Below are 22,503 nucleotides of genomic sequence, written 5' to 3'. Positions count from 1 at the left end.
ATTTCAAACGCAATTTTCGATAAGAGATCAAAACCCAGAGTCACGCAGTCGTGGCCTAGGTCCAGAAAAATGGTCTAAAACCGATTTCAATTTTCTTTACTTCTTAGGTTAGCCATAGAACTGAGATAGTCATAGATCTAAGCCACGATAGTGCAACTAACCCCTGACTTCAACATGCCCCTATACACATTTGTTTCCTGTATAAATTTAAATCATTATCTCATATCCTCAAATGTTATGGACGCACACGATACGTTCATCCATATGATCGTTATGTTGTTATGTCGTTTGTCCGATTGTAATTATTGGGCCTGGAGCCTCTAAATAATGCACAAAATACGAACTACTGTTTGTTAAGTGGACTCATTTTGTAGCTAATTCTGTCGTTAAATGTCTGTATCGTAATTTTCTCCGGAAATTAGTGCATATACAAAACAAACAGTTCCAAAAAATCCCCGACACTGTAGCTTACTCATTCGGTGACTGCTGGTGGACTGATGATGTGGTACGTGGTACTATCCAGCCTTATTGCGGTCATAGCGGCGACCCGCACCACTTCTCAGCCTAGATATGTAGGTTTAGGTTTGGGCTACGACGTCAGGCGTGCAGACCCTACGCTTGGATATGCGGACCCTGGTTTAAAAGTGACTCGACGAATTTTGGACTTGTCTCCGAACATCTCGACGCAAGGGTATGTATGGTGTAAAAATGTGGAAGATGGATAGATAATCATTTGCCATTATATAATGTAATATGATGCCACATAGAGTATACAACGATAATGATTTTACAGTCATGTATTTGGCTAGATTTATAGAAAAATGCAGTTGCAACCCCTTGACGGGCTTCATATACCCGAAATATTAGGCACGTTTATATTCTGACGTGCCGATACCGATAGATTATTCTTTGGAACTGATTGCATTCTAGTTTAGCTTTGCGAGGTAACATCATCTCATTCGAAAGACTCACCGATTGTATTAAAAAGCGACAGTACAAGTTCATAACTGGAAGTAAATCGTTTCAGAACATTCAACAATCTCACCTCGTACAAGGTAAGACTGAGACAACGACCAAACTCCATAGTCACGAACTTTAGACTAAGAACTTTTAGATTGACTATAGAACCAAATGAGATCAAACTGGTCGTTTGTTGGATTAGACCCAAAATGAGCTCAGACTGGTCTTAAGCTGTTAGATTGGTTCTAGAACCAAAGTAAGCTTAGACTGGTCTTATGTTGATACAGCACACCCGAGCAAACTTAGTGCTCAATTTTATTGGGTTTTCTGTTTCAAAAACAAAGTTTCTCGGCACATATTCAATTCATTGTTTTACAGATGACGATTTCACGAACACCTCATTCATTAAAAGTGAAGGTAAGAAAATTATGATTTGAAAGTAAGTAATTTTCGTAACAAAGAAATCGAAGTATCTTCTAAATATTCGTATCTATTCAGAGTTTGAAAGTGTTTCCAGACAAACTCTTGAATATAGGAACGTGTTGGTGACACATTTAACTGAGTGCTCTAAAGGTGAAGGTCGCTTAAGGATGACCAGACGTCCCGGAAGTCCTGCGTTGATTGACCCAGATTTTGCCGGTGAATTGTGTTGGGTAGATTTCACGAATGCCAGGGCGGTCTCAAGGTTTATACGTCAATGGGGCACTGTAAGATAAGCGTCGAACGAAACTTCGATTAAAGTTACGCCATTTTTTGGTCAAATATGTTTGTATATTTTCCATACATTTTTAGCACGTTATAACAGGCATAGAAGTTGGTGATCTTGATGCAAGCCGCTACAGCATTTCCCGTAAAACATTCTTGAATTTTGCACTTGCAGTAAGTGAGGCTACGTCCGTTCCATTTCTCTGTACCGTAATTCATATCGCAGTATTTCTGTAGAAATGACTATTAAGATATATTCGAAATGTAGAATAAGCTACTAGTTCAAGGAAACATTTCGGACTATTATGCTATTTTATATCAACCTAGATAGGCGTCATTGCATTAGTCAAATCTTGAATCATCGAACTTTTGAACGTGGCGACAAGTTTAATGTAGTTGTCATCTCGAGTATGTCTTAAAGAGAAAAGAAAATCTGAAAATTGCAGCTTAAACACTGAAATATGCAGTACAGAATTACGTTTCAGTAGTTTAAGTATTCAAAATCAACTAAATAAAATTCTCATCACATTGCGGATGCATTTTTCGATCTTATTTGCTTTGTAGAAAGCCTCCCCAATTAAGATTTGCTTCAGAGGTGAAGGTCTGACTCTAGCGATTGATGACGAACCTTACAGAAATTCTGTACTAGCAAGAGAGGTATTTGAACGCATTCGTGAAGAAAAACTGAGCGTGAACAAATTAGAAACGCACACGTCTGACATTTCCAATCAACCTATAAGATGGACACTGATGCCAATAACGGATGTGGTCGCGATAACAAAGAGGGTGTTTGGTTCGTCGCATTGTAAAGATTTAAAGCTTGAAAAAGTAACCAATAAAATCAGGAATAGTATATATCACAGCGAGCGCAGCAGATACCCAATCGAAGGTGAGATTCCAGGCTCAGTCCGATAGGCCATAGGACCCTGGGGCTCAAATCAACAGCTGATTAATCTAAAAGCTTTAAAACATCGGAAACCAACTAATTTCAAAACTCTGTGTTAAACCTTAGAATTTGACCCGAGAACTGAAAAAGTGGATCCTGAGAAGAAGGTCCTCCAAAGTCTGCTTCGCTATTTGAGTCTGAGTCACTCGACTGTAGAGCCAACCCCATGTTAACTTCCTCGTGTCGAAATTGATTTCAGACAAAGTGATGGAATTTAAGTTGAAATGGCCGCGCGGTTCTTACGGATTGCCCAAGACAAAAACTGGGTGCCCATCGGGCAAATGGGAGCAAGGTTCGAGATATATGCAAGTTTCAAATCGAAATCAGTGGGACGAAACGATTGAAACGCATTGGCAATCTGATTCGATTAACAGATATTGGATCAAACAACATTTTTGTATGAAGTCAGAATCGAGTGACAGCGAGAAAGACACGAATGTAAACTGGCCAGCAGGAAGATATTGTATATTCAAAAACGGTGAAGAATGCCCAAGTGGTAAGCGTTATATGTTTTCGACGTGACTAAGTCATACTATGAATTCACCAAGTTCTTAAATGCCCCGATAAAATCTTCATTGGTATGTTTCTATTGGAATACAAACTATTCTTGTGCAAGACCTCATGTTATTAGGTAGAAAGACGATATCACTGTTTCGACTGGGCGCACAAGGTGACGTGTAGAACTCATTCGCAGACGACCCTCTCATGTCGTAATGTGTTTTTGACGCCGTAAAAGCTGTTACAATAATGCTTGAATTGATACCTAGTATGCGTCATTTAAGGGGTTCTGTGACTCGATGTGCACTATGTCATCAATATTGGCTGTTCAAAATAACAATTGCGTACAATTGTGAATAACAGCATAATGTTTGAGAGGTTGTGCAACACGTCATCAATTTATCGGAGCTAGATTGATTGCCGGTCAATTTGATTCAATTATTGATATATTCAACTACAAATTAACTTTATTGATCCTTGGTATCATATCATATTATATCATTTATTGTCGACAGTATTAAGCAATTAATGTGTTATTTTTCAAAGGGCCAATTAACTTTCAAGTTAGTTTTCTTGTTTTCACGCGTGCGACAACTGTGTGTGCTCCGTGTGCGACATCTGGCTTCAAAAGACCGTATGATTCTATTTGAAGGTTTATATTCGTCATGGGTGCGGTGGGCTGGTCACTACCGTGGTAAAAATGAAGGAACAGTCCCCACCGGTTCTTATACGACGGATGAAACCACCATACAGTTCTGCTGCAAAAAGGGTGGGAAATATTCGGATGAAATAGTTCTTCCTACTGATAAACCGTTCTATCTGTTCCGGTAAGTATTATCTCTACTACGTATATTCTATCGTGGTTGATAGAGAAACAGCCATTTCCGAAACGAGAAATGAATTCTTATTTTTGCACTTAGAATCTTCTAAATCTTCGAAAAGCGTTTACAATTTCGCAGAGGATAGATATCTCGCGGGTGGGCCCTTATCGGCCATATCGGATGGAAAACACTTGTGTTGACGTCACGAATACCGGCCGCTTACCGTGACGACACGTGAAAGACGCCTTAGCCGATCGATTAGGTTCGATTCCTAGTGAACGACGAGAGGCCGCATCTTGTGTAAATACATAATAGCCTATGTAGATCCGGTTCTATACAGTTGTGAGTTAAGAGCTAACTATATGAATTAGAATTAATAAGTTTTCAATGAGTCAAATTCTTAACCCACAACTGTGGAAATGGTACCAGCTTTTTGAAGATCATTAAGACGTCTCCTATGGATTAACCTACATTTCTTCATATTCTTTGAAAATTCTAACGAATGCTTTGTGGTTTTTTTTAGGGAAACATTCGCTTTCGGATGTCAGCGTGTTTACGGTATGAAGGTAACACACGGATCGATCGCTTGGGGAAGTAAATACGGAGATCGTACAACGCACTGCCAAAGTGGCAATGGACCCAAATGTTATACTAATGAAAACAGGTTACAGCTTAGACTTCATTATTGTTATTACGAAAAACTTCCACGTAAGTTAAAAATTCCTCGTGATAACAAAACTGTATTTCGAATAACTTCCGAGCCCGTGTTGAAATATGATTTAGAAAGTGGAAAGAATATGGGAAGAGAGTCTTAGATATTTCCTCGAGTTAATGATTTAGTCGGCGAAACGACAATATCCCTTCAATACTAATCCAGTGACCATTGATGAAACACTCTAAGTCCGTGTTGTAAATAAAATTAGTATAAAATCCTTGCACACTAGAAATAAAAAGAGTCCAAATTGTTTCCTTGAGCTTATAATTCATCGAGCAACTCTATCATTAGTCATCTTCAAGAATCATCAGCTTGTACTCTTTTTACTTTCTTAAGTGTGGTACTTCAAATAACCAATTCCCAAAAGTTCGATATATATCATAATATTCTTTCTCACTTTTAGAGGATGGTTGCCAGATATGTACTGGTTGCAGCTTCCCAAGAGTGGTTTAAAACAGAACGATATATCGATCCAATTCCGTTAATAAAACTCAATTAAATACGGAATAAAAACTGAATTAGAAATTGTATCGTATTTTACTTATTTATTCACTATCAAGAGGTAGAAATGCATGATTTGAGACGAGGGCGTCTCAAACCCACCATTAACAAGAATCGAAAAATTTTGAAACATGGTTTTGGAAATTGAAAACTATTTTCAAGGAGGAACATTGAAAAATCGCTCTCCCAAAACCGAAAATCTTCAGCTCTTTGTTTATTCGCTGGAAAGAATTCACACAAAAAAGCATTTGATTCTGTGAACAGAACGGTAATGTGGAGTTGAAAAGTGGTCGAGTCCCGTTTTCAGGACGCAAAACGCAGCGATCTACTCGAAAAGTTAATCGCATGTAAATACCGATCGCTATTAACATCATCGCGAGCATGAAAGTCAATCTTCTCTGTAAATTAGTTCTTTTTTATATAAGTTTTGTTTCAAAGTCTTAAATCTATATTACTTTGCAACCGACCCCAAAACATGTATGTTTTTGTCTCGTGCATAGACTCCTTAAGACAAAATCTCATATCCTTAATAGTTTCCGGTATGTTTATCATCAATTCACATGAAATAGACGCACTCAATGCATGCATTCATACGATTGTATGATTGTTGTGTTGTTTGTCCGATTATAATTTCTGGGTCTGTAGTCTCTCGATAATTCGAATTACTGTTTGTTAAGTGGACTCATTTTTGTGCCTAATTCTATCGATTATGTTTTTATTGTTATTTTCTCCGGAAATTACTCCACACACAAAACAAACCGTTCCAAAATATCCCCGACACTGTAGCCTACTCATTCGGTGACTGTTGGTGGAATGATGATGTGGTACGTGGTACTATCCAGCCTTATTGCGGTCATAGTGGCGACCCGCACCATTCCTCAGCCTAGATATACAGGTTTAGGTTTAGGCTACGACATCAGGCGTGCAGACCCTACGCTCGGATATGCAGACCCCGGTTTGAAATTGACTCGACGAATTTTGGACTTTTCTCCGAAAACCTCGACGAAAAGGTACGTATGGTGTTAAAAGGTCAAGACGGATAGATAATCATTTGCCATACATGTACTGAAATGCTACAAAGAATAGACATGGAATGTAATTTTACAATCATGTATTTGGCCAGATTTATAAACAGCATAATGCGACTGTATACCCTTAACGGGCTTCTTACGCCCGAAATATCAGGGCATTACACTGTTTCTGACGAGTCTATACTGATGATTATTCTTTGGAAACCTAAATGACATATGAAGAACTGATTGTATTCTAGTTATTCGCGAGGTAACGTCATCTCATTCGAAAGACTCGCTAATTGTATTAGCAAACAACAGTACAAGTTCATAACTGGAAGTAAATCGTTTCAGAACATTCAACAAACTCACCTCGTACAAGGTAAAATTGAGAAAACCATACACGGCCCAACTCCATGGAAAAAACTAGTCTTAACTTGCTATATCTGCTACAGAATTAAAATTAAGTTGTTAGATTCTATAGAACCAAAATGAGCTTAGATTGGTCTTAAGCAAACTTTGCACTGATTTTTATTTGGTTTTTGTTTGGAAAACAAAGTTTCTCTACACATATTCTATTAGTCTCCATTTGTATTACAGATGATGAATTCACGAACGCCTCATTCACTTCAAGTGAAGGTAAGAAAATCAAAACTTTTGACATTTTGTTTTGTTCCTTGAATGATATTTTCGCAAAAAAGAAATAAGAGTAAACCCGCATAATCACCGGCATTGCGTACTCAGACTCTCGACACTCTCGGACAAAAACGAAATCATTTTTCCGTCTTCCTAAAGTTATTTTAGTTTGTCAGAGTTAGGCGAGGTTTAGTGTAACATCTTTAATATTCGTATCTATTCAGAGTTTGAAAGTGTTTCCAGACAAACTCTCGAATATAGGAACGTGTTGGTGACACGTTTAACCGAGTGCTCTAAAGGTGAAGGTCGCTTAAGGATGACCAGACGTCCCGGAAGTCCTGAGCTGGTTGATCCAGATTTTGCCGGTGAATTGTGTTCGGTAGATTTCACGAATGCCAGGGCGGTCTCAAGGTTTATACGTCAATGGGGCACTGTAAGAAATGCGTCGAACGAAACGTCAATGACATCGTTACGTAGATTTGTGATCGAAAGTGTTTGTATGTATTTTTAGCACGTTGTAACAGGCCTAGATGTTGGTGATCTTGCCGCAAGCCGCTATAGCATTAACCGTAAAACATTCCTGAATTTTGCTCTTGAAGTAAGTGAGACTATTTCTTGGTACCGTAATTCATATTGCAGTATTCCTGAAGATGACTACTAAGATACGTATATTCGAAATATATGATAAACTACTAGCTCAAGGGAACATTTCATTCTTAATATATTTTGTAGGATCTTACATTAAACTAGAAAGGCGTCTTACATTAGTTAGATATTGTATCATCGAACTTTGAAACGAGGTGTCAAGTTTAATGTCGTCATTTCGAGTATGTTAAAAGAATCTTGAGAATTGCAGCTTGAGAACTGAATTATGTAGTAAAGAATTACGTTTCAGTAGTTTTAGTATTCAAAATCCTCATAAAAACAGCTAAACATAATTTCATATTTTCACATTGCAAATGTTTCTCGATCTTATTTGCATTGTAGAAAGCCTCCCCAATTAAGATTTGCTTCAAAGGTGATGGCCTGACTCTAGCGATTGATGACGAACCTTACAGAAATTCTGTACTAGCAAGAGAGGTATTTGAACGCATTCGTGCAGAAAAAATGAGCGCAAATTATTTAGAAATGCACACATCTGACATTTCGAATCAACCTATAAGATGGACACTGATGCCAATAACGGACTTGGTCGCGTTAACAAAGGGAACGCGTGGTTCGCATTGCAATGATTTAAAGGTTGAAAATGTAACCGATACAATTAGAAATATCATACATCTCAGCGAACGTAGCAGATACCCAATCGAAGGTGAGATACCAGATCATAGGACTCAGTTCCACAGTTCTGATTTAAAATTTGACTTAAAAAGTTAAAAAGTCGGAAATTAACCAATTTTAAAACTCTTGGGCCGCTTTCATAGTCTGAGCTTGGATTCAAAACCAGTCTTCAACCAACAAAGCCAATCTTACTACTCAGGTCCAGTGTTAAGATTTAACACCACTTTTGAACCAAATTTCTCTGACTCTCTGACTGAGGAACCGAACCCTGAGATAGACTTGATAGAACTTGAACCGAGAACGGTAAAACTCCTGAGAATAACGTCCGAAGATCCCGAGAAGATGGACCAAAATATGCCTCGCTATTAGAGTTGCTCGACTGTAGACCCAACCCCATGTTTACTTCCTCTTGTCGAAATTGATTTCAGACCAAGTGATGGAATTCAAGTTGAAATGGCCGCGCGGTTCATACGGATTGCCCAAGACGAAAACTGGGTGCCCATCGGGCACGTGGGAGCATGGTTCGAGATATATGCAAGTTTCAAATCGAAATAAATGGGACGCAACGATTGAAACGCATTGGCAATCTGATTCGATTAACAGAAATTGGATCAAACAACATTTTTGTATGAAGTCAGAATCGAGGGACAGCGAACAAGAGAAAAACACGAATGTAAACTGGCCAGTAGGAAGATACTGTATATTCAAAAACGGTGAATACTGTCCAAGTGGTGAGTTACGTAGTTTATGCTTTTCCAACGTGACTCAGCCATACTTACCTAATTCCCATTAGGAAATCTACCAAGTTTTTTATGTGCCCTGATAGTATTTTCATTGTCATTGTTATTGTTGGGGTCTCATTGATGTTATTACGTCGAAAGACGGTATCAATGTTTCGGTTGGACGCACATAGGCGACGTATATACCTCTTTCACAAACGACATGTGTATTGACCCTTTGTGACATCACGTGTATAAGATCTAAATCACGATATGGAACGAACTACGGAAGCGTCCTGGGGACATATCTTTTTGCAAAAAAAAAACATTCGAGGTTGATTCCGAGTTTGTAAGTCGAGATACAAACTGGGAGTAAACCTCGAAAATCACATTCAACTAATTTCCAGTTTATTAAGCCTCGAATAAGCCTCGAATTTTCTTTTAACAAATATGTCTCCAGGACGCTTCCGTAGAGGACTCTGCATATGCTTTTGGCTAACGTGTCGCAACGTTTATTATTATGACTGTAATTTTCTATTTGAAGGTTTCTATTCGTCGTGGGTGCGATGGACTGGTCACACTCATGGTAAAAATGATGGAACAGTCCCCACTGGTTCTTTTCTGACGGATAAAACCACCATAAATTTCTGCTGTAAAAAGGATGGGAAATATACGGATGAAATAGTTCTTCCTACTGATAAACCATTCTATCTATTCCAGTATGCATTATCTCTACTACATTCTATCGTGGCTGATAAAGGGCACAGTAATCCTCCTAGTTGGACCAGGAATATTTCCGAAACGACGGATAAATTGTTGTTTTTCTAATCTTCTAAATCTTCGAAAAGTATATAATATCTTGTTGGCCTAGCGTCACGCATATTGGCTTCACTACATTCGACAGCTGTTACGACACATGGAAGACGCCTTGGTCCAGCGAGAAGGTTCGAACGAGAAGGCGAGAGGCCGCGTCTGATCGTATGAAAAAAAGATGATACGTAGATCCAGTTCTATACAGTTGTGAATTATAGAATTAATTTTGAGTCAAATTAAGGACTGTGGAGCTGGTTTCAGCTTTTTAAAGATTTCTAAGGCGTTACCTATCGATTAACCTACATTTTAACCTACATTTCCTTAAATTCTGAAATTGAAAATACTAACGATAAAGATGTGGTTTCGTAGGGAAAGATTCGCTTACGGATGTCAGCTTGTTTACGGTATGAATGTAACACACGGATCGATCGCTTGGGGAAGTAAATACGGAGATCGTACAACGCACTGCGAAAGTGGCAACGGACCCAAATGTTATACTAATGAAAGCAATTTACAAATGAGACTTCATTATTGTTATTACGAAAAACTTCCACGTAAGTTCAGTTTCCAAGTGACAAAAAAACTCGACGATTTTGTATTTCGAAAGACTCTGAGTCCGTGCTGTAATGAAAATATAGTATAAAATCCCTGCATACTACATAGACGTAGAAATAAAAGTGGTCCGAAATTTTTCCTCGAACTGATAAAATCCATTCGACGTTACAACTCTATCCGAGTGGTCATCTTCAAGAATAATCAGCTTGAGGGCGGATTTTAGACAGTTTTTGCTGTCTTAAGTATGGGATTTTATATTGCGTACCAATTCCCGTAATCTCTATAGCATCATTGTTTTCTTTCTCACTTTTTCAGGGGATGGTTGCCGTACATGTTCTAGTTGCATCTTCCCAAGAGTGGTTTAAAACAGAACGATATATCGATTCTATTCCGTTAGTAAAACCCAATTGAATACTCAATAAAAAAATGAATTAGAAATTGTATGGTATTTATCTATTCGCTATATTATATTCACTATAAAGAGGTAGAAATTGTGATTAACGACAAGAGCGTCTCAAACCCACCATAAAAAATACCGAAAAGTTTTAAACATCGACAAATTGAAAATTTATCAAGAGCTGCGAATATTCGGTGTAAAACTCAAAACCAATTTTAAACGAATGAAATTGGAATAGGTTTAAGTTTATAAAGTCCGGAGCTTTTTTTTATTTTTAGTTTGTCGATGTTTCAACTTTTCAGTAGTTTTTGACATCACTCTTTGTTCATTCGCTGTAAAAGAATTCATACAAAAAGTGTATGATTCTGTGAACAGAACGGTAATGTTGAATTGTAAAGTGGTTGAGTCCCGTTTTCAGGACGCAAAACGCAGCGTTCTACTCGAAAAGTTAATCGCATGTAAATACCGATCGCTATTAACATCATCGCGAGCATGAAAGTCAATCCTCTTCTGTAAATCAATTCTTTTGAGGTGAGTTTTGATTTATAGTCTTTGTTGATATTTGTACTGCTGTAGTCGAAGCTGGTGCGTTTTTGGGAGCGCTCGCTGATCAGCAATGCTGTAACATCAGAGACAATTATAATGATGACAAGGATTATCGATCTAGTATAAACGTATGAAGCACTGAATCTAGAAATTACACACGTTATTTACATGTGTATGATAAATATGCTATCAGGGTTAATTGATTGGAAATAAAGTAGTCTCAACCCACGGCGCGTTTCATTTACGTATCATCAGTCACGATTTCGAAAGCCATAAACTGAGCCGTTTGTGTGATTTGATATACATATTTTTCTTGACTTTGGAAGTCTAGATATTGACTTATTTATGAAAGGCTACTATATTTGATTTATAAGTCGTAAACAATGTTACAGTTGAAGCTCATACGAAATCTGTAAAAACGAAATGCTTACGATCTGTTTCGGCGCCTGTTACGAATTTCGTTTCCCCTGTCTCTTTCTCGGCTGCAGCAGTCCTCGCGGCAATTCCTGCCCTGATTTTAGCCTAAACTCGTAGAATTACAAACAAAAAATCATAGAAATCATATACACAGAATCTGATTTCAAAGTCGTGGCGCTTCGGTTGCTCGACAAAAATACCGGCATCGCAAAACTATGAAATGATGAGGAATAATTTGGTATATTCACGTTTTTAGCTTGTTCGTCCCAGTTCATTCTCAAAAATAGGAACACATATGACACGTTGACAACGATCAGACCAGACATCAGTCCGAACCATAAACCTGAGATAAGAAAAAAAGTGCACCCTATTAGAGAATAAATGAATATATTCTATACATGATATAAGAATTTATGATCTACAATCAATGATTATTAACTGGAATAAGAAATAAATGCATTTTTAATAACACTATCTTAAAGATATATCTTAAGAAATTGTACATTATGAATTGCTGCATTAGATCGCTTGTCTACGTGACTCGCTCATATCTCAATAGTTCTACATCATGTCATTATAAAGATGACGGTTCTGTACTCTCTTTACCTATAGCTTTCAGATCAGTTAGAAACATTAAACTGATACCAGTAGGTAATGCTACTAAGATATAACCTACAAAGATGATCGAAGCGCCGATATTCTGTCGTCCACATCCTCGTAAAACTCCAGCCCCTACGCTCTATAAATATATACAACATTTCGATTATCAAAATAAGTTCATGAATATGAAATACTTAGATAATTTTATGATGTAAAGGTTTTAGGTTTCATAACGATGGCTGCAACATTGTGTTATCTTGATTCTTATAAAAAAATGTATAAATGTATGGGTGTTCAAATAAGGAATTAATCGACACCTGATTGTCTGTACTTACTGCCATCGAATCTAAAATCTCGTATGCGGCGAGAATAGCCAGTATTATACTAGCATAACTAATCACTTCCCTATAAATATAAAACACAGAAGACAACTTTCATTAGGAAGTCACACGATTATAAGGTTTGATCATTTTTGGACATTACAACGGACGACAACGTTCCAAATACAAACAATCAACATCACGTGGAATACTGCGATTACATTAGGCCTTTTTTTAATAGCTTGGTTTACGGGAACCGCCTCCCGAAATTTGAAGAAAAGTCAAATAAAAAGATCTTTTTTAATTTGTATTCCCGTCTGGAACAAATTCAGTGGAAAAACGAGGAAAATAGAGGTTTTTCACCTCCGCCGAATGAGAATCCTGGCTTGAATAACACAAGGTTCTTTTTTGATCGCAGTGTGCAGAATTCGAACTTTTCAAGAATCATTTGTTTGGACATATGTATATTGCCCTATCGACAGTTCCCTCTTCCTTCAAAAAGTGATTTTATCTCACTAAGGGAATTTTATTTTTTATTTTTATTTCCTCCTTCAAAATGATATTTTAATAGGTCTACCCCGTAAACCAAGTTATTAAAAAAAGGCTATACATTGAATAATAGTATAGACAAGTCAAAATATCGGTCGAGATTATATTCGATCTCCGTGTAAGCAGATTATGAAGAAAACAAATCCCACAATCAGCCCAGAAAACGAAAGTCAAACAATGGTAATGTTGTACTTACTCATCAACAGTGAACACAAGTGGAATGACTGTACGCAAAGATGCGACGATCACGGCTACAGTAACAGCAGTACAACCTTTTTTTAAAAAGATAACATTGTTGAAGGAACAGTTACTGTTTGATTTCTAAAGTTAAAGTTAAAGTCTAATCCTGTTTTTTAAGTAAACATATCTTCCATTTGTGGCACATATATGAAGGACCCCATTAAAGCAGTTATTAAGGTATCATTCGTAATTGTTATCATATAATTCAATCATAATAATTCAATCATATTATTTGTTTCCAATTTTTCAACAAATCGTCAACTCACAAACCATGGACAGACAGGCGAGGGCGGCTCGTTTCGCTTGCAGAGCCTCGCCGTTCCCGAGCAACTGACCCACTCGAATATTAGCCGATATCGAAAATCCAAGCGGTACCTGCAGATATTTACAAATATACAAAGTATCGACGATTGCGAGTCCTCTGTGTGGATCTATAATTGAAATCGATGAAATCGATTGAAATCAAAACAGTGATTACCATATAACAAATAGATTGTATTTGAAACCCGATCGCTTGAGCGTCCAGTTGAACAACATCCAATAAACCTGAAAGATTGAAAACGATTCACATTTCATTATCCGATCAAAACGTGGAAACTCGAAATTATACCAGAGACGACGTAAACATGGTTTTGTCGTTGTTATATTTTTCACGTGCGACGTGCGTCTCGAGACTATATGACCCACTGGATCCAAGCGGTTCGTTAGCGAGTATCCGTGACGTCATGTCTATCCATTCCGTAACCGGCGACCCGAGTTCGAATCTCGAGCGATTCTCCCGCAAACTCGTAGGTTTTTCAGACTTTTCTAAATATCTGATTTCTTTTAATCATTACTTGTAAAACAGAATAGTTCGACGTTGATTTATCGCTTCATTTCATTTAGTTTTGTATAAAAAGCTCAAAATCATTTATAATTGATTGATAAGTCGTAACTCGATATATGAAGATTAATCTTAATCTTCACATTTTCGTCACATAAAGCACACACAAAATAAGAAGATAAAAACTGAACCTGTGAGAATGGTCCCGATTTCGAAACTTCCCCATTCTAGAAACACCATCAATAAACCGGGAATTCCGAGTGAGAAGAAAGGTCCCCACTCCTGGAAACTTTCTACCGACCAACCTGGAAAAAGAGGAAGATATATATCAAAATGAGATAATTAGTTTATTAAATCAGAAAGAGAGAGGGATAGTCTTTGACTTCGTAGATTGTTACCTACCTGGCCAGTTGTTTTTGTAAACGCCTGACCAAAATATATAGACTAAAGCACATACAACCATGGAGAAATATGTGATGACTTGGGCAATTGCAGAACCACTACAAAAAAATTATTGATATTGAGTGATATCAAATAGACGAAGTCATAGATTCTGTGATGTAGAAATAGTTCCTGGAATTTTTTTCTTAATCGTGTGAGTATATCTTTTGTTTGAGGGAGATTTCTAGGAATTTCCAGGACAGGGTCGAAGCGATGTGACTTACTTCGTACCGAGAAGATCAACGAGTATCAAATGACCGATAACATTGACAGACGAGCCGATAATACCGAACACTATTCCCGGATAGACTATATTCTGAAAATTTGTGAAAAAAAACAAATTCATTACATATTCCGTATCCCTTACATTACAATTACAATATTCAATTCAATACTAAAAAGACAGAGTAATAAAATAGATGTTTTTAGGGAAAGAGGTTTGATTTAATATACGTTTTCATCAAAACATTATTTTTTGAAATGTTTCGAAATGATCAGGAATCAACCATTGTAAGTGTAAAGATAACAATGATTCATGGCGGATTTAAAGGGTACTGATAGATGGAATGGATTCCGAACCTGATTGTAAAGGTACTTTGTGAGAACTTGGTAAATGTAATCAAACTAGAAAGTAAGACAAGAACAGAAAAGTAAACAATTCATATCTATTTCATATTCCTGAAATAGTTTCATCGAATCGGAGCGAATGAATTCGCTTTCGTTCAAACTTACGAGAAGACCAGGCATAAAATATAGCACATAATCACCAGCTATTCTGAAGAAAAATACGAAAGGCTGTGTAAATTATCTTATCGAGCAAAATAGAGGACGAAATTTCGTAGACTTACATCGAAGTTTCTCGATCTTGACCAATCAGAATGAATATACTGGTTATATTCAAATGCAATACCCAACAAGGAACGACAAATAGTGATACAATCATTAGACCTGAAACATTCAGAATTGCGTGCGTTTAATCGTTTATTACTCCGTCTGCAAGGATTCGAACCTGATGATATCGCAAGAGGCTATTTACGCAGGGCCAGGTTTGTGTAGCAGAGATTTGGACCTGAGGATATCGGGAATTTTCACAATGCTCCCATGTTCCAATGCGGGGGAAGAATTGATATAAATGTATATTCAGAATATTTACTTCTTTGTAATATTATTCCAATCATCATGTCATTTTTCGCTCCATATGTCTGAAGTAATATAAGGAAAAATTCGTAATATTTTTTACTTTAATTCAAACACGTAAAAAAAAGTTTTAAAAAAATACTAGAAACAAGTTGAATATAACCTGTGAAATAAGAGTGTCTACAGCTGAACTGACGCCAACTCCAACAGCGATGCCAAATACATTGATTACCTAAGAAAATGATAACAGAATATGCGAATAATTCAAACAGATTATATATACATACAGCAATATAAAATCCTACAATAAGAATGAAAATATGTGCCAATAAAATACATCCTTCATGAATACTTCAAGAATACTGAATTCTGAAAGCGAATACTGAAAAACATACTTCTGGAGATGGCTAATAGGATTAATTCAAAACTTTGAATACACTATTAGCTCAAGGAAGCATTTCGTAGCCTACATATTCTTCATTGGTGTGCAGGGATTTAATATCATCGTATACAACACGGACTCGGAGTGTTTCATCAAAATGGTCGTAATACTTACAGTATTCGCGAGTGCTGCGCCACCCAAACTCACAGTTCCCAGTTTACCGACAAATATTAGTGAGATCGGAGCCATAAGAAAATTAAATAAAGTCGTCATCACCTTGAAATTGAAATAGTACGATAAAGGACAGAGTAACACAGTCGAATTACGGATACAATTTACTGAATAATATTTTCATTCAACTACGTACATCAGGAAAGAATATTAATAAACCAATTCAAACCATAGAACAAGTTTAAGTTCCATTAGTCATGATAACACGTTACTGATGGAACTTAAATGAAACTTTGCGTAAGTCATTCTGTGAAGCGATCAGTAAGAGTTAGGTTTTAATTGCTATGTACTGTTTGCTTGGTAAAGGTCGAGATTGCGATATACTAATGCAGACTTAATCTACGCACCATTGGCCATGCCAATCCAAATGCTGTTTTAGCCTCTCTTCGATACCACGAAGGAAAACACGGACATGCTTTAGCGGCAGTGTCTGTAAATAGGATAAATTGATATGAAACATTTTAGAAATATCGCCTTAGAACCTAGAAATGAGCACTAGAACCGATAGTTATCTATTATTACATCTTACGTTCTATTTCAACTATAGGTCCGATACTGGAATATCCGGCAGTGGAATTGAATGCGTGTTTAACATTATAATGCCCCTCTCGGTCGGGATCGACTCTATCTTTGGCCATTATTCCGTGTACGTCTTATGAATCTTGAAATATCTTCTACTACACGATACTGTATATTGATAAAATCGTTTTCTCGAGATTAATAGTGAAATAACTGGTGAATAGATTATATTTCATATGATTCCCACTACGTATCTACGAATTTTAAATTCATTAATGACTGTAAATGAGAAAAGAAAATATGATGATATGATATGATTTATTTTCAAGTAAAATTTTTACAAAATTATGATACTGATTATCTTCTTTTTAAAAGATATCATTTTTGAAATTTTGAATTGGTAAAAAGATGATTTAATGCGCTTTCTTGTGGTTATTTATTCATTTTGTTCTTCATTAGAGCATGGAGTAATCATTTGATTACTCCAAGATTAGAGGAATAACATTTCTATAATCATGTAAAAACGTTATATATATATACGTATTACGTATGTACTTACTTGATATGAATGATACTCACTGTCCACTGTCTGTGAATTCACTTCATTACAATCAATCTCAATCATAAATATCAGGTTTATCTTATCAGCTGTGACGACATGACCTTTCTAACGTGTATGTATTAATGGTGAAGAAGAAGACGCGATTGATTCGCCCTCTATTTGTCGTCAAAGACTCGTGCAAATACGCAGCCAACTTCAACAAAACCCAATGTGAAAAATACCCCCATGAAATTACACAAAATTCAATATTGATTTCAAAGAAACATATCATACTTGGAAACGAACTGAAAACTTGGAGTTTCTGATGCATTTTCGTGTAAATCCTAAACCAGATAAAGAAATAAGTTTTACCTCTGTCCCACGGAATTTTAATACAGTTACTATTGATCTTGTTAAATAGAAAATAACCCAGACGATCTGCGACGCATATTGCACACGAAACGCACCCAGAAAGTCGTTCGGATTTGTGACTTATCGTGTTTCTTTTCGGAACCTTCCGCTGCGGAAAGTCGTGTTCAAGCCGCGCCCGGTACTGCCAAAGACAGAAAATAACACTCGAATATATCAACCGCTGAGTTATTATTGATATCATGTAATAATTTCATGTCTGTTTACTTTCTGGTTGTGTTGCAGATTTTGTATAGAGCGACTGAAACAACATTTTCGCTCACGTATTCATTCGTTATACGCTGTTTCACCTAGGAGAAAATACGTATATAGATTCTGTACTATTTCTGATGTTTAATCCACGTGTTCTAACCGTGTTATTATCTCTAAGCTAAATGCTAAACATCGGTTAATCAGTAGGGACCGCGGGTAGAGGTAATTACAGAGCCGGAATCTTATTCCGCAACCCTGGATAGCATAGCACAGAATTTGTAACTCATCTCGGTAAGTATTCATTATTTTGACGTCTGTAAAAGGTCAATTTGTCACTGTCTTTTTAGCTATTTGCTAACTGTCACTTGGGAGGATGTATATCAAACATTATAATACTTGCACAGGAACAAAAACAGGTTTTGTTAGAACTACGTACTAGGTTAGTAGGATAAGGGCTTGCATAGATTTTATAATGCATTATACATGCAGGACATATAGCATGTGTTTCATCATATGAAAAACTCTACTGAAATACTGTACTGAGGTGAAATATATTTGTGTGCTTTAATCAGGAAACGACCGGCTGTAGAAATGGCTGTTCCGAATCAAAATATGATTATTGCTGGTGCGGTTGGGATTTTGTTATTATCGATGATATTCGTCAGTACAAGATTCAGAGCTGCAGATTCCTCGCTGTCTGTGAACACTTTACTGAACGATGTCACTGCTCCAGCCTTGCTGAAAGAGCATTCGAAAGAATTCGACAAGCCACAAGTGATAAAGGTAACAAACAATAGTAGACACTCAGATCTGTTGGAGTCTAGGTTGACATCCCACTGAATTGACCAAATACAGATTAATTAAAAGCTTTGGAAATGTGTATGGCGTTACATCGCTAGAAAAGGAAGATTTGATCAAACGGCTTGCATTGAGATTTTACAGAGATTTTATTTGGACATGGACTTCAATTTAGGCATCGTGTAGGCACATCCCCTCGGGGGGATTGTTCCAATGAAGATGTACGTACAGTCTGTATATAGTTGTATTTCTACCATCAAAGTTTTACGTATTTAATCCTATATTTTGTACTCGATTCAGTTTCCATAGTTGTAAGATAAATTCGAATCCCGACCCTGTATCACCTAAAGGATGAATTTGAACCTATTTAGTATCAAATTTAGTTCATCGCCACAAGCTTCTAATATTCGAGAAACCACGGCAAACGCTAGCATACGTATAACCAAGGCCACCACGTATTGTTAGATCTTGAAGAAGAATAGCTTTGTTTCTCAATGATGCACTCAGGCACCTCGTAAACATGATCTGTTACTGAAATACCCTGTGGTTGTATTAAAGATGGATCATATTTTCAGCCTGATACTAAAGCCACTCTGCAGTCATCATCTCTCAGCATCTTTTTCACCTGTTTCAGGTTGCAGACGGTATTTATGTTGCTATTGGTTACGCGTTGGCCAATTCCATCATGTTGGAAGGTCCTGATGGCGTCGCGATAGTCGACACGACCGAAAGCGTGGCGGTCGCTCGTGAGATCCGCAAAGCGTTCAAAAAACTCGTCGACAAACCGGTGAAAGCGATCATTTATACCCATAACCACGCTGATCATATGAACGGGGCCTTGGTACGTACACCGAAAATATGAAAACGCCATTTTTTCTGGACAATGAATTGAAAATGCAATCCATGAATCACAAATTGTAATTGATGAAACACGCCGAGTCCGTGGTGAACAATAATGTTAAATCCCTGCACACTAAGAAAGATCCCGAAATTTTTGAATTTGAAACAAATTTTGAAAGCCAAGTTACCTATTTCACCTGTCTCACGGAACCTTTAGTAAGAATCATCGTCTTGATTGTTTGAAAGTCTGATCTATTTCTTAATATTTCTACCCTGAATCTAATCTACGTTTCAGGGGTTCATTGATGATCCTAAGAATCCCCCGGATGTTTGGTCGCATAAATCAACATTGCCTCAATTAAAGCGATTTTTCACGACGAACCCGATCATTTTCAAACGAGGAATGAGACAATTCGGGGTTTACAATACAGCCCTGGTTAACTCCGGTATCGGACCGCATCTTCAATATCACAAAGACTCAGTCAGCGGTCTTGTTTTTCCGAACCGAGTTTTAACCAAAGAGAGAGAAGAGTTCTTAATCGCTGGTAAGTAAAGATGGAAGTAAGTCTAATGACCTTTCCCTCGCGCAGAGCAACCATCTGGTGCGCAGATATTGGTGAATTTTACTGATCTTTCTGAGTGGGGAGATCCTATCCTTGCTTGCCCGTGTCCAGCTATACCTACCGCCAACGGCAACGCACAATAAAGCACTACGGATGGCCCCGAGGTACATGCCTGTTTATCTCGTGTGGCGGTGACCCCCACAATAGGTGATTCTATTTTCAAAATACCATCGATAAAATATCGTATCTTTGTATTTCTATTGAAGGAATCAATTTGACGCTGGTTCACATACCAGGAGAAACCCCGGACCAGATGGCTGTTTGGTATAAAGAGAAAAAGGTACTGATGCCTGCTGACGACATCTATCGGGCGTTTCCAAACCTATACGCCATTCGCGGAACTCCATCTCGTGACGTCAGAATCTGGTCTCAGTCGTTGGACAAGATGCGTAAATTGGGAGCGGAACATATCGTGCCCAGTCACACGAGACCGATTTCTGGTAAAAAAGAAATTTACGATCTGTTTACCGATTATAAAGACGCCATTCAACTGATACACGACCAAACCGTGCGACACCTGAACAAGGGTCTTCTGCCGAATGAAATCGTACCTCTGGTTAAACTACCGCAGCGTCTAATAGATCATCCATTTTTGATAGAATTCTACGGGACTGTTGAATGGTCGGTGAGGGGTGTGTTTAATACGTATTTGGGATGGTTCAGCGGTGATCCCGTAGATTTGATACCATTTACCCCAAAAGATAAAGCAGATCGTATGATTAAACTAGCCGGTGGCGTAGATAAGATCTTAGAACAAGCGAAGAAAGCTTTAGACGATAAAGATTATCAATGGGCTTTAGAATTATCGTCGAGCGTATATACCCTGAATACTAAAAACAAACAAGCCAAAAAACTACGCATTCAATCGCTGAAACGACTCGGCGAAAAACAAATCAGCGCCAACGGTCGAAATTACTACATGACGTCGGCTTTAGAAACCGCCGGATTGGAAATAAAACCGAGTCAGAAATTCCGTGTCGACACCATCATGAAATTACCGATGTATCTTTTATTCGAGGTGTTGACCTTGAATCTCAAGGCCGAGCAATGCGACGGTGTTCACAAAGTTGTGACCTTCAAATTCACGGACGGGGACGAACCGATCGTTACTATGGAAATACGTAACAATGTCATCGAACTTTCCCGAGCAGTCCCGAAGAAGCCCGATGTTACTGTCACAATATCTAGCCAACTTTGGAGGGATGTTTTGGCGCGGGTGCGGTCTCCGGTTCAAGCGATAGCGTCCGGCAAACTGACTGTCGATAATCCTAAAGATCTAGAACAGATTATGACGCTATTCGAAGTATAATGTGAATTTTTTACCAATTGCCCTTCCGCCATCTGATTTGTTGTAAATTACATAGTTGATTGTATTAGTAGTTTGATATTGTGATATAGAAATAAATTCTCGATAACTAGTAATTTCGTGTTTTTCCGGAAGATATTTTTATGAGACATACGTCTTTTTCATAATTAGCTTCGGTTGAGATAAATACTATTTATTCCTTGAGAGACATGTTCTTTTTTCAAAATTGTCAGTTGAGATAAATACATAATGATACACCCTGGGCCCAGTTACATAGCCATGGCAAATAGCTATAATCTAGAGGCTAGTCTTATTGAGTTGATATTGGATTTGCTGAGGCTGAGACTGGGCCTAATCTTGTTGATATGCGCGACTAAATCAGGGATTGGTGAAAACCTCAAATATGAAAATATATACAGCAGCAAATTCGAGAAAGTGCAGGGATAGGCGCTTACTAAAACCGTTAACTCGATCGGAGTACTGAGGACTTCATCTTCATTTAAACAATTAGCAAGTTTTTAGTAAGAGGAAGTGACGCGAACGTGGCTTGGCAACTAAAGACCCATTGGTCATTCACACCGTTTAGTTGAATCCGCTAATTTCTACTAAATCGTGTATTATGAGAAATGAATTGATAAGAGGATTGTCCAACGACTGTCCTTGTTCAAACCGGTCTCGACCTCGTGAATAAGAAGATGTCGTTTTAAAGGTTCCAAGATGTCGTCGCTTTCAGTAAGTTCACTATCGATGATGATTGTCGCCTGCATCATTCTATGTTTGAATTTTATTTGCGGCCTTGCGACGAACATCAAAGTGGCGATATTGATTTACAAACACTTTAGATTCTTCAAGAATTACAAATTAATTTGTCTGCTGATTAGTACCGGTGTATACACGTGTTCGGTAGGCGTTCTTTTACAGACGATCGAAACTGCAGCCGTCTTCATACGGGAACTCGAAGCGACAGAGTTCGATATTCAAACATCGTTAACATTTTGCAACGTGAAACATTCGA

General features: G+C 37.6%; 4 protein-coding genes across 6 annotated transcripts; 3 read left to right on the top strand and 1 right to left on the bottom strand.

Moving 5' to 3' along the window:
* The first annotated feature begins 461 nt into the window (after positions 1-461).
* On the top strand, positions 462-5,174 carry LOC141900488 (uncharacterized). The gene is made up of 10 exons (XM_074787405.1): positions 462-691; positions 931-1,055; positions 1,339-1,377; positions 1,459-1,667; positions 1,753-1,839; positions 2,230-2,554; positions 2,811-3,107; positions 3,762-3,936; positions 4,454-4,638; positions 5,049-5,174. Exons 1-10 carry the CDS (start codon positions 498-500, stop codon positions 5,096-5,098), a joined length of 1,686 nt encoding a protein of 561 aa, XP_074643506.1. The 5' UTR covers positions 462-497; the 3' UTR covers positions 5,099-5,174.
* A 775-nt stretch (positions 5,175-5,949) lies between these two features.
* On the top strand, positions 5,950-10,576 carry LOC141900487 (uncharacterized). Its single transcript, XM_074787403.1, has 10 exons — positions 5,950-6,156; positions 6,417-6,538; positions 6,757-6,795; positions 7,017-7,225; positions 7,304-7,390; positions 7,780-8,101; positions 8,499-8,801; positions 9,334-9,508; positions 9,972-10,156; positions 10,473-10,576. Exons 1-10 carry the CDS (start codon positions 5,960-5,962, stop codon positions 10,520-10,522), a joined length of 1,689 nt encoding a protein of 562 aa, XP_074643504.1. The 5' UTR covers positions 5,950-5,959; the 3' UTR covers positions 10,523-10,576.
* A 212-nt stretch (positions 10,577-10,788) lies between these two features.
* LOC141898333 (multidrug and toxin extrusion protein 1-like) lies at positions 10,789-17,357 on the bottom strand. The gene is made up of 20 exons (XM_074784182.1): positions 17,319-17,357; positions 16,770-16,927; positions 16,588-16,670; positions 16,184-16,285; positions 15,791-15,859; positions 15,644-15,692; positions 15,339-15,438; positions 15,223-15,265; positions 15,070-15,114; positions 14,715-14,806; positions 14,452-14,549; positions 14,241-14,354; positions 13,705-13,772; positions 13,493-13,601; positions 13,183-13,258; positions 12,453-12,522; positions 12,124-12,256; positions 11,766-11,860; positions 11,532-11,622; positions 10,789-11,173 (listed from the first exon to the last, which is right to left on the bottom strand). Exons 2-20 carry the CDS (start codon positions 16,876-16,878, stop codon positions 10,899-10,901), a joined length of 1,821 nt encoding a protein of 606 aa, XP_074640283.1. The 5' UTR covers positions 16,879-16,927; positions 17,319-17,357; the 3' UTR covers positions 10,789-10,898.
* Positions 17,358-18,132: 775 nt separating this feature from the next.
* LOC141899781 (linear primary-alkylsulfatase-like) lies at positions 18,133-21,594 on the top strand. Of its 3 annotated transcripts, XM_074786303.1 has the most exons (6): positions 18,134-18,212; positions 18,326-18,360; positions 18,494-18,704; positions 19,354-19,560; positions 19,855-20,104; positions 20,389-21,594. In XM_074786303.1, the coding sequence occupies exons 3-6, from the start codon at positions 18,513-18,515 to the stop codon at positions 21,489-21,491; spliced, it is 1,752 nt and encodes a 583-aa protein (XP_074642404.1). In that variant the 5' UTR covers positions 18,134-18,212; positions 18,326-18,360; positions 18,494-18,512; the 3' UTR covers positions 21,492-21,594. The 3 variants fall into 3 exon arrangements, with proteins under 3 accessions (XP_074642403.1, XP_074642404.1, XP_074642405.1); XM_074786302.1 differs by lacking the exon at positions 18,326-18,360 and having other exon boundaries at positions 18,133-18,212; XM_074786304.1 differs by lacking the exon at positions 18,134-18,212 and having other exon boundaries at positions 18,324-18,360.
* Positions 21,595-22,503: the final 909 nt, after the last annotated feature.

The sequence above is a fragment of the Tubulanus polymorphus genome, chromosome 2, assembly GCF_964204645.1.
Source record: "Tubulanus polymorphus chromosome 2, tnTubPoly1.2, whole genome shotgun sequence".
In the NCBI taxonomy this organism is placed as follows: Eukaryota; Metazoa; Nemertea; class Palaeonemertea; order Tubulaniformes; family Tubulanidae; genus Tubulanus; species Tubulanus polymorphus.
This window is presented reverse-complemented; position numbering and strand designations above follow the sequence as displayed.

What these genes read in the sequence shown, in the direction of transcription:
- LOC141898333 (XM_074784182.1), bottom strand. Translation starts at nt 16,878, where the DNA reads ATGGCCAAAGATAGAGTCGATCCCGACCGAGAGGGGCATTATAATGTT. An exon ending in ACCTATAGTTGAAATAGAAC is followed by an intron (nt 16,671 to 16,769) that starts GTAAGATGTAAT and finishes TCCTATTTACAG; the next exon opens with ACACTGCCGCTAAAGCATGT. An exon ending in TAGACACTCTTATTTCACAG is followed by an intron (nt 15,693 to 15,790) that starts GTTATATTCAAC and finishes ATATTACTTCAG; the next exon opens with ACATATGGAGCGAAAAATGA.
- LOC141900488 (XM_074787405.1), top strand. Translation starts at nt 498, where the DNA reads ATGATGTGGTACGTGGTACTATCCAGCCTTATTGCGGTCATAGCGGCG. An exon ending in ACAATCTCACCTCGTACAAG is followed by an intron (nt 1,056 to 1,338) that starts GTAAGACTGAGA and finishes ATTGTTTTACAG; the next exon opens with ATGACGATTTCACGAACACC. An exon ending in TCTTGAATTTTGCACTTGCA is followed by an intron (nt 1,840 to 2,229) that starts GTAAGTGAGGCT and finishes TTTGCTTTGTAG; the next exon opens with AAAGCCTCCCCAATTAAGAT.
- LOC141899781 (XM_074786302.1), top strand. Translation starts at nt 18,513, where the DNA reads ATGGCTGTTCCGAATCAAAATATGATTATTGCTGGTGCGGTTGGGATT. An exon ending in ACAAGCCACAAGTGATAAAG is followed by an intron (nt 18,705 to 19,353) that starts GTAACAAACAAT and finishes CACCTGTTTCAG; the next exon opens with GTTGCAGACGGTATTTATGT. An exon ending in AGAAGAGTTCTTAATCGCTG is followed by an intron (nt 20,105 to 20,388) that starts GTAAGTAAAGAT and finishes TTTCTATTGAAG; the next exon opens with GAATCAATTTGACGCTGGTT.
- LOC141900487 (XM_074787403.1), top strand. Translation starts at nt 5,960, where the DNA reads ATGATGATGTGGTACGTGGTACTATCCAGCCTTATTGCGGTCATAGTG. An exon ending in CCGAAAACCTCGACGAAAAG is followed by an intron (nt 6,157 to 6,416) that starts GTACGTATGGTG and finishes ATTGTATTCTAG; the next exon opens with TTATTCGCGAGGTAACGTCA. An exon ending in TAGCAGATACCCAATCGAAG is followed by an intron (nt 8,102 to 8,498) that starts GTGAGATACCAG and finishes AATTGATTTCAG; the next exon opens with ACCAAGTGATGGAATTCAAG.